The sequence below is a fragment of the Alexandromys fortis genome, unplaced genomic scaffold (genome assembly GCF_014885135.2).
Source record: "Alexandromys fortis isolate MF-2015 unplaced genomic scaffold, M_Fortis_MF-2015_v1.1 scaffold_455, whole genome shotgun sequence".
Lineage (NCBI taxonomy): Eukaryota > Metazoa > Chordata > Mammalia > Rodentia > Cricetidae > Alexandromys > Alexandromys fortis.
In genome coordinates, this window is record NW_026068340.1 from 110311 (window position 1) to 121834 (window position 11524).

General features: G+C 36.0%; 2 protein-coding genes across 2 annotated transcripts in view; both read right to left on the reverse strand.

Annotated features, from left to right (window-relative positions):
* Positions 1–381: 381 nt before the first annotated feature.
* LOC126495293 (zinc finger protein 431-like) overlaps positions 382–11524 on the reverse strand; it is a 54699-nt gene continuing 43556 nt past the window's right edge. Inside the window, exon 6 of the mRNA XM_050132883.1 lies at positions 382–1525. Within this exon, the coding sequence (XP_049988840.1) occupies positions 382–1525 (1144 nt within the window). The remainder of the gene's footprint in view (positions 1526–11524) is intronic.
* On the reverse strand, positions 2969–6362 carry LOC126495297 (zinc finger protein 431-like). The gene is made up of 3 exons (XM_050132888.1): positions 6267–6362; positions 3237–3363; positions 2969–3033 (listed from the first exon to the last, which is right to left on the reverse strand). The coding sequence occupies exons 1-3, from the start codon at positions 6360–6362 to the stop codon at positions 2969–2971; spliced, it is 288 nt and encodes a 95-aa protein (XP_049988845.1).

Here is an 11524-nt window from a genome sequence, read left to right on the forward strand (position 1 = left end):
CTAATGCTTGAACAGATTGTTTTCACTATCATTTTTTTACAGAATAAATACTGTTGGTTAATAGACTGTAAGTGTGATTGGCTTCAGGTGCCTAAAAACTATCAGATTGATTACCCGCAAAAAGTTTTATTCCTGTGAAAATTGCAAAACATTTACCAAACTAAGTTTATTTTTTCACTAAAGTATGATTATTCTCATGTTTTTGAAGAGTACACACTTTAAGTTTACAGTTTCTCTCCAGGATGGTTTGTTTCACGTATTTGAAGATTATTGTGATAAAGGATTTGCCAAACAAATTCCATTCACAAGTTTCTGCCCAATCTGTGTTCTTTTCTTTATTTGAAGATAAATAAGGCATGAAAAGACTTTTCCAAGCTCATTTCATGCATACTGTTTCGCACCCATGTGTGTTCTTTGATGCCTTTGAAGAGCACTGTGTTGAACAAAGGCCTTACCACACTTATTATATTCATAGGGTTTCTCTCGAGTATGGGACCTTTGATGCATTCGAAGAGCGGTGCAATGAGCAAAGGCCTTACCACACTGATTACATTCATAGGGTTTCTCGCCAGTGTGTGTTCTTTCATGCGATTGAAGATTGCTGCGACCTGCGAAGGCCTTACCACACTGATTACACTCATAGGGTTTCTCTCCAGTATGGGTCCTTTTATGCATTCGAAGAGCACTGCGCTGATTAAAGGCCTTACCACACTGAGTACATTCATAGGGTTTCTCTCCAGTATGTATTCTTTTATGGTTTTGAAGAGTAGCAAGAAGTGCAAAGGCCTTACCACACTGATTACATGCATAGGGTTTCTCTCCAGTATGTGTTCTTTTATGATGTTGAAGACTACTGTGATAAGCAAAGGCCTTACCACACTGATTACATTCATAGGGTTTCTCTCCAGTATGGGTCCTTTTATGATGTTGAAGAGTACTGTGATAAGCAAAGGCCTTACCACACTGATTACATTCATAGGGTTTCTCCCCAGTATGTGTTTTTTTATGAGTTTGAAGACTACTGTGATAAGCAAAGGCCTTACCACACTGATTACATTCATAGGGCTTCTCTTTAGTATGTATTCTTTCATGTATTAGAAGACCACTGTAGTGAGCAAAGACCTTACCACAATGAATACATTGATAGGGTTTCTCTCCAGTGTGTGTTCTTTTATGCGATTGAAGATTGCTCTGATCTGCTAAGGCCTTACCACAATGATTACACTCATAGGGTTTCTCTCCAGTATGTGTTCTTTTATGCCTTTGAAAAGCACTGTGGTGAGATAAGGTCTTACCACACTGATTACATTCATAGCGTTTCTCTCCAGTATGTGTTCTTTTATGGTTTTTAAGAGTAGCAAGATGAGCAAAGGCCTTACCACACCGATTACATTCATGGGGTTTCTCTTCAGTATGTGTCCTTTTGTGCATTTGAAGAAAATTGTGATGAGCAAAGGCTTTATGACACTGATTAGATTCATAGGGTTCCTTACTATCATGTGTTTTTTTATTCCTCTGAAGCTGACTGTCATATACCAAGGCTTTAACACATTGAGGATGCACTGCAAGTTTCTTTCCAGAATTATTTCTTTCAATCCTGCAAGCATAATTGGAACATATAAAAGCCTTACCATGTTTAATACTGAATTTAACCTACATATCTCTATGTATTACTTTTATAATTTAGTCTAATTGTAAATAGAAATCAGATATTAAGGTTTTATAGCTGTGTTTAAACTCATACTTTCTTCTTTAATTAAGGGTTGTTTTGCATTTTTGAAGACACCTGTCATGGTAAATTCCTTTATTACATGGTTTACCTTTTCATCTTTACAAAAACATTTTTCTATTTGACATATTTCTTTTTTTTTTGTTTGTTTGTCTGTTTTGGTTTTTATGAGACAGGGTTTCTCTGTGTANCAACATTCTGTCTGTGTGTATGTCTGCAGGCCAGAAGAGGGCACCAGACTTCATTACAGATGGTTGTGAGCTCCATGTGGTTGCCGGGAATTGAACTCAGGACCTTTGGAAGAGCAGGCAATGCTCTTAACCACTGAGCCATCTCTCTAGCCCCTTGACATATTTCTCATATTTGAGGAGAACTGGATAATCTCAGAACAACTTTATTACAATCATAAACTGTCCTATACTATGAATCACACTACATTTGCTAACTGAACTAGGACAATCAGAAGTATTTGCACAATTCTAGAACTCATGTGGTTTCTCTGCACTCTGAGTTTGTTAATGTATTAACACTGATATGTGAAAACCAATTATTTATATAGTTGAATCAATTTCAGCCAGCATACTCAACATGGGGACTAATCCTTTCTTCTAATTGTTCTTAGAGAGAGAGATGCTGCGTTTTCCCTTATTCCTAAGCACATAGGCTTGTATCGAGAGTAACATGTTGTATAAACAGTAAAGGAAGAATCACAAACAAAAATTTTCCACAGTGAATGATCACTGTGTGACTTTCTATACCTCGTAAATGTATGGTAGAGGTATTAAAGTTTCTTCACAACAACTGCCACTGAACTCTACCTGCTTCTCTCACCAATCCGAATATAGTAATAAGAAGTATATGAGTAATACAAGATTTACTGTATGCTCTTGGCTTAGTAGAAAGTCTTGCGGATATACTTATCATCACTGCAATGTGTACACATTTTGTATTATGAGTAGCAAGAAATCACTGCATTGGCAGATCTACAGCACAGCTCTCAGGGTGCTATGATTCCAATGGTGATTTCTGTTTAGCCATTTCTCACTGGTCTTTTTAAAATTAAAAGAATGCCTTGAAAATGCAATTCATCTACATGGAATTTTATAAGGATTTTTCAGAAGTTAATAATCATAAATGCACTTAAATCTGTGCTTATTCACACTGTTGTCTTTATTTAAATCTTGTAGGATGCATTATCATTTCATCCGAGGCTCATTGTTTTCAGCATGCACAAGAAAATTACCTTTCATGTCTTCTAGAACGTTGACAATGTTCTTTACTATTATGTTCTTCCCAAATGTATCCTAAAATGCAGTACCAGAAAATGTACGTTATAATATTGAATATTGTGCAACATTTAAGTAGCTATTTTAACTAAACCTTAGAACCATGCCTGCTTTATTCACCTCATTCTTCTTCTCCCTTCTAAATCAAATCACTGAAGAACATCATTAACCAAGGAAAAGTTGTCCCTTTACTTTGAAACATGAAGAAAATTAATTTTTACCTATAGTAGTGAGGTTCCTGTAGGTCTCCAGCATCACATCTTTGTAGAGATTCTTCTGGGAAGGATCCAGCAAATTCCACTCTTCCTCAGTGAAATTGATATGCACATCATCATAGGTCACTGCCTTCTAAAATATGCCATATATGATAGTGACATGATAGTGAAAACTTTGTAAATGTATACTTCCTTGATAGTATAGTCATACAATTCTGGTGTTCCCTTACTTCTTTGATAGTATAGTCATATAATTCTAGTGTTCCCTAATCATAGTCCAAGACATAGACAGTCATTTTAGAAGGAAATTGAAAAGGAGAGTTTTCTCTGTCATTTCTGTTCTCTTTGAATGAGATATCACCTTACGAGAGAAATATCTATTAGCAGAGAGAGACAGAAAACAGATCATCGGTTCATAGTACAAATGTGAAATTTTTATGAAGATTAACTAAATACAAATAGAAAATAAGTTGGACACACTAGGTGTATTGACTCATGCCTTTAAGCTCAGACCTTCAAAAGCAGAGGCAGGTATATTTTTCTCTGAGTTAAATACCAGACATGTCTATGCAATGAGGTTCAGGACAGGTGGAAGTACATAGTAAGACCCTATCATCCAGGAAGTGGTGATGCACGCCTTTAATCCCAGCAATCAGGAGGCAGAGGCAGGTGGGTCTCTGTGAGTTTGAGGCCAGCCTGTTCTATGAGAGCTAGTCCAGCACAGGCTGCAAAGCTACAGAGAAACCCTGTCTCAAAAATCAAATAAACAACAAACCAACAAAAAGGCACTGTCTCCATTGCAAAGATCAGTGAATCAAGCAAGAAGAATAGATTAACTCAGAGGTTTTTACTGAAGTTCCTATAAAGAAGCATGCATTCACTCCACTTCTCTCTTATCTTCCAAACATCTGAAGCGCCCTATTTAAACTGTAATACCAATAACATTTTACAAACAGAGCTTTATGTTTAAAAGTTACAAATGGACAGATGAAAACATTAGAAAAATATATCTTGGGCATAAATAATAAACCCAGGCTGGGAGAGAGATGACTGAGTAATACCTAGCTTTTGATGGTCTTGAATAGATGTGGCAGAATTGCCAGTACTTATCTGGGAATTATAACTATCCATTCTTCCAAGTTCACAAATTCCGAGATCCTTTGATCATGTTGAGGACCAGGTACCCATGTGGTCCATAGTCATGCCGATACATAGGTATATTAATTTTAAAAATGTAAAGTCAGCATAACAATCAGGAAGAAGTTCATGCACCTACAATTCAATGACTCCGAATGATTAGCAGTACTGAACTAATGTCATGCCTACTGAAAGACTTCCAGACCCCAAAATGGGGAAAAAAATTTACTTCTATCATAAGCAACACAGACCAGAATTCCAAAGAGCAAATAGAAACCAAGGAACCAAACGTGCATCCAACAAAGACAAACAGCGATACTGGCACCTAGACCTGCAGTCACCTCAAACCCAGATGTCTGACAAGAGCACAATAACATGATCAACAGCAGACAGAACAATGTGTCACTACCATAGTCACACTCTCCTACTCCAGCACACCTTGAATATACAAACACAGTCACAGTACAAGTAAGTTAGAACAACTGTGAAGATGTTTTATGTCCTTAAGAAGGAAGTGAATGAATTCTTTAAAATAAGCAAGGGAAAGATAAATGAAATCTTGGAGAATAATAATAAATCCCTTAAAGAACGTCAAACAAGCAAACAGTTGACAGAAATGAATATATCAGTTCAAGAAGAGAAAATTGAAATAGAAGCATGTAAAAAATGCAAGCTGAAGGTTTCTGGAGATAAAAAACTAGATGAATGAAAAGGAAAAACAGGCAAATTAAGGTGAAGTCTATCCTATCTTTGTGAGTCTAAACTTTTATATATAATTTACACACACCATAACTAAGGAAAACGTTAACGATATAATCGTTTACAACGCAATCAGAAAACCCAAGGCATAACATTAGCCTGGAAGGTCTGTGGCAGCAAAAGCAGAGCCTCTTTTCCAAAGTAACAAATTTTGATGTCAAAATACCTTTAAAGTATGTGTGGGGTTACCATAGCAGCTCCCAAATCAATGTCTCTCTCTGCAGTCCAAAAATTCAAAAAAAGCACAATGTGTAACCCAGACTTTGTGTGTATTTTCTATCTTTTCAAGGTCCATTAATTATTTTACTTATTTTTTTCTTTAAGAACCATGGTGTAAATTCCTTAAAAAACCATTTTTAATCCATGATTCTGTCTATATTTATTCTCTCTGTCTTAAGCCCATGGACATTTATCAAATAAACCATCACCCACTCAAAGGCCTTTTTATCTGAATGTTTTTACTGTGTATCTTTAATCCTTTTCTGATGAGGAGGGTTTTTGTAATTAAAAGCTGCAATTGACTTTCATTTTTGTGCTTTTACAACCCCTCATTTTTAACTTTCTTAGGGTTTATGTGGCCTTAGTTGCCAAACATTTGGTGTCCTAATGTAAATGGGGACTACACTTTCATCTTCTGGCTGCCTAGACCCAAATAATCACACAAAAACTATATAATTACATCAGCATTTTAAAAATGCTTGAGGCATATTCCTAGTTAGATTTTACATAAATTAAGGGCTTAGCTGAACAGAGCCTTACACTTTAGGGCACCTTGTTAAGATTTAAATGTAAAGCAAGGGCCTTCTCTTTAGCTGTGTAAAATCCTTGAAAATCCCTCTTGCTTTCACTGCTGGACACCCATCAGAAACAACCTAGTGCATTTTTCCTCAACAAAACATACATTTTTTTTTCATTCTTTGTATGTGTTTCTTTTGCACTGTGGATTTGAAGGACTTCGCAGTAATAACCATCTAGCAGAAATAATATTTTGTCTAAGATATCAGTCCATTAATTTTTAATTCTGCCTTAGTCACTTTCTTGGGACATGGAAACATTAAGAAAGATTGGGGGCCAAAGTGTCACACAACTGATCTCCAGCAAACATTTTATGAAGTTTTCTAAGCTCCTGTCCTTACTTACCAGGCCAAAATAAATCAATAGGGCCACAAGGAATAAAGCCAGGCTTGGGCTGGAGGGACCAGAACAAGATGAGGTTATGAGAACAATCAGAATCATTATATCTTTATCAGAAACAGAAAATAATGGCAATTTCCAGGATCAATACAGTGTAGTTGCCAGGATATCATGACGACTGCAAGCCGTACGGGGAATACAGGATTGTGGTCTCAGACCAAGTGTCCTGTTGAACTTCCATACTTCCTGGACCACTAAGGGATTACTCAGAGAAACAGATTAGCCTGAATGACTCATTGCCTAAGGGAGTGCCGCACCATGTCAGCAACTTAAAAAAGCACACTGTGCCCCAGGAGCCATGGATTTTAATGTGAAATAACTAAGACACACGTCTCTCAGGGTGGATGGGCCAATCCAACTCCTTTGTTCCCGGCAGAGCCTTCTGTCCACTAAAATCCTATGAACAAAAGCAGGAAAAAGTAGTCAATTTTTAATCCAAAGACCAAAGTAAACTTTGGCAAGGAAAAGTGTGATCTTGGTCAATGCTACCCAGCTATCTTTGATTATATGTGTACAGAAATTAAATAAACATAAACTGTATAACTTTCACAAAGATACCTCAAAGTGTTGTTTCTGACCCCCAGTTACTGATCTGTCTTTTGAGATGCAGCCACATGATACAGATGTTCTCTTTAAAAATAGAGAAGATCTCTTGTTACAGCTCTCAGATCCTTGTGCTATCTTTTGGTTGAAGGTAAACACTGTCCCACTGATATCCAATCCCAAAACAACCTAAAAACTGATTTAAAATCTGCTTCCGCTACATGCATTTTGGCAGAATTGGTGGATTGTGCCCTATCTACATGGCTAACACAATGCACACCTGGGAAATCTCTGCACATCAGAAACTCCTTTTTGTCCCCCTGGTAAGCTTCACTGGATCACACCATTGTGGCAAGTGGCAGAATCACATTAACAGAATTCTACTCAAGTATTGCTCTCCCAGTTCCTCTGCCTTCTCTCAAGGTCTGTGTTGATTATTTATGACCAACATTTCTGTTTCTACTGTTTTCATCTGTCCACTTGTAACTCTTTTATACAGGAAGTTCTTTTTCTTCAAAATGTTATTGGTATTACAATTTATATTAGGGTACTTCCGGGTCTGGAAGAAGACTACAGAACTAGAGTGAAAACAACGCTTTGTAGAAACTTCAATAAAAGCCTGTTAGTTTTTCTATCCCATTGTTTGTTTTATTGAGGTTTGCAATGGAGACAGAGTCTTAATGTGTACTGCCACCTCTCCTGGACCTGATTGCATTGACTTGACTGGCATTCAACTCAGAGACAAATATACCCACCTCTGATTTCTGAGTGTTGTGGTTAAAGGAACAATACACTAATACACCCATTTGTGTATCTTTTTTCTTTCTATAATGACTAATTTTTCATTCAGATTTCTCATGCATACAATTTACTATAGATCTTTTTTCTTGTCTCACCTTGTTAATAGATATTGTTCTTATAAGGTTAAATCCCATTCAAAGTGTATAGAAATGACAGAATTGACTCCTTCTCAATTTATTTCTAAAGTAACTGACTATATCACAGAATAAGAATGGGGAACACCAGAATCATACAACTGTACGTTCAAAGAAGTATGCATTTTCAATGATGTCACTGTCGTGCTTACATTGTACATATGTGTGGTATACTTTTGAAGGCAGTGACCTATGATGATGTGCATATCAACTTCACTCAGGAAGAGTGGGATTTGCTGGATCCTTCCCAGAAAAATCTCTACAAAGATGTGATGCTGGAGACCTACAGGAACCTCACTACTATAGGTAAAATGAATTTCCTCCATGTTTCAAAATATGGAGACAACTTTTCCTTGGCTTATAATGTTGTTCTGTAATTTGATTTAGAAAGAAGAAAATGAGATGGATAACACAATCAAGTTCTTAGGTGCACTTAAGATAATGAGCTAATTGTTGTACAATATTAAATAATATAACATACAGATTCTGGTACTGTATTTCAGGGTACATTTTGGAGGACTGTAACACTGAAGAACATAGTCAATGTTCTAGAAGACATGCAAGGTAATTTTCTTGTGCAAGTTTATAACAATGTGCCTCTGACGAGTTTGTAATATGTCCTGGAACAATGAATCAAAAGCAGCAGTGTAAATAAGCACAGCTTTAAATGCATTGATGGTTATTAAATTCTCACAAATCCATATTCCTCAATTTCTCATATGTGAATTGCATTTGCAAGGCATTCATTTAAGAAAAAGTCAAGGAAGCAATGACTAAACAGATATCACCATTTGAGTCATAGCAACATGAGAGCTATGTAGTAGATCTGCCAGTCCATTTCTTTCTGCTACTCATGACAAAAACTGTATACACATTTCAGTGATGGGTATAGCTGCAAACTTCCTACTAAATCAATAGCCTGTGGTAAGACTTGGATTTCTCATAGACTTTTTGTGACTTGCTAAGTTTAGTGAAAGTGGCAGTTAGAGTCAAGGGTCAAGGGGCAGTTGTTGTGGAGAAACCTTAATATCTATACCACAAGTCTATGAGAAACAGCAAGTCAAACCATGCAGATACAATGTGGAAATCTTTTATTCACTATTCTTCCTTTACTATGTATATCATATGTTACTCTTGATACAAGCATATGAGAATATGGATATGGAAAGATGTAGCATACGTCTCATTAAGAACAATTAGAAGATAAACTAGTTCCCATGGAGAGTATACTTGTTCAATTAAGTCCAAGTATACAAGGAATTGGTTTTCTACCATCATTGTTAATACATAAACAACTTCACGTTACAATGTATAATGATTCATAGTATAGTAAAATTTATGAATGCAGTAAAGTTTGTAAGGCACTCAGTGTATGCAGTTCTTTTCAAAAATGTGAAAAATATCATAGAAAAAATATAGGGATAGGTTTAGATGAAATGGTAAACCATGACACAAAGGAATTTATCATCACAAATATTTTTCCAGATGCAAAATGACCCCTATTGAAAGAAGAAAACATGATTTTAAATGAAGTTACGACATTAATATTTGATTCATTTTTACAATTGGAACAAATTATGAAATTAATTCATACAGATCTGAGGTTCAACAGTGCATTGAATGTGGTAAAGCTTTTATATGTGTCAATTATCCTTGCAGGATTGAAAGAAATCAAATTGGAGAGAAATTTTCAGTATGTTCCTACTGTGCTAAAGCCTTGTCTTATGACACTCACTTTCTAAGAAATGAAAAAACACATACCGGAGAAAAATGCTGTGAAATTAAGCAATGTGGTAAAGCCTTTGCTTATCACGGTCATCTTCAAATGCATAAAAGAACACACACTGGAGAGAAACCCTATGAATATAGTCTAGATGATAAAGACTTTGTTCTTTATGAAACCCATCAAAGTCATAAAAGAACACATAATGAAGAAAAATCATATGAATTTAATCTGCTTGGTAAGGCCTTTGCTGATCACAGTCATCTTCAAAAGAATAAAAGAACACATACTAGAGAGAAACCCTATGAATGTCATCAATGTGGTAAATACTTTGCACGTCGGGATAATCTTCAAACGCATAAAAGAACACATACTGGAGAGAAACCCTATAAATGTATTCAGTGTGGTAAGTCCTTTGCTCAGCACAGTAATCTTCAAATGCCTAAAAGAATACATAATGGAGAGAAGCCCTATGAATGTAATCAGTGTGGTAAGGCCTTTGCAGCTCATTGTAATCTTCAAAACCATAAAAGAACACATACTGGAGAGAAACCCTATGAATGTAATCAGTGTGGTAAGGCCTTTGCAGCTAAGAGTAATCTTCAAAAGCATAATAGAACACATACTGGAGAGAAACCCTATGAATGTAATCAGTGTGGTAAGTCCTTTGCTCAACCCAGTCATCTTCAAACGCATAAAAGAACGCATTCTGGAGAGAAACCCTATGAATGTAATTAGTGTGGTAAGAACTTTGTTCAACACAGTCATCTTCAAACACATAAAAGATGACATACTGTAGAGAAACCCATTGAATGTAATCAATGAGGTAAGGTCTTTGCTCACAACTGTGCTCTTCAAAATCATAAAAGAACACATACTGGAAAGAAACCCTATAAATGTCATCAATGTGGTAAGGACTTTGCATGTCACAATCATCTTCAATTGCATAAAAGAACATACTGGAGAGATACATGTGAATGAAATCTGTCGTGAATCCTTTTTCACAATCATCTCCAAATATGTAAAATAAGACATCCTATAGAGAAACTCTGAGTTTAATGTGTGTTCTTTAAAAACGTGAGAAAACTCACACTGTAGTGATACTCTATGAAAATCAGTGTCAGAATGTTTTGTGCTTCATATAGGAGTAAGACTTTTTGTGTGTAATCAATCTGATTAAGTTTGTGGTGCATATTACCATAAATTTTGTACTGGAGGAAAAAACTGAGGGCTTATTGTAAAATATTCTTTAACCAACAGCAGTTATTGTATAGAAAAGAATTTTATAGTGTCAACAGTTTGTTCAAGCATCATGATACTTCTTCTTATTTTAGTTTGAAGTAGCAAACTAATGGACAGACATTTTATGAAGCATTTTTGTTTGGAGAAAGGGTATTCAAAGAAACATACATTGGTCCCGAAACTAGAGCCAAAAGAAAGCACCTTGTCTCTGAATCTAGAAGTAGTTAAAGAAACAACATCTCTCTGAAAACAGCTAACATTAAAAGGGGCCAGTAAAGAAACACAATTTGGCTCTCAAATCAGATCCATAAAAACAAACTCTATCCTTGTCCAACTGAGCACAAAAGCAACGAATCCCTCAGCATAAAATCAAGGCCATCTCTGAGCTTTTTCAGGATCAGGGATTGAAATACAGCAAATTCCCACCATCAAAATGTCCTTTGCTCTCTGTTATTAAGAAGTCCTATTTGAGCCATATGCTCATTCAGTATACAGCTGCCCCTTTCCACACTTTGCAGAGGTGTTCATACTCATGTTTTCTTCCTTCTCCAATAACTCTAATTCAAGATTTATGTGAATACCTCTTTTACTGGAATGTTTCAGAAACTCCTGGAGTTGAGCCAAGATACAATTGATGCTTCTGTTTGGGAACTTAGTTCAGAAGATGACAGAAGAATTGGACATATATTAGGAAATATTCCCTTGGGACTGGAGGAGATCAGCACCAGATATTTCTACTGGGAAACTTTCTTTTTTTTGTT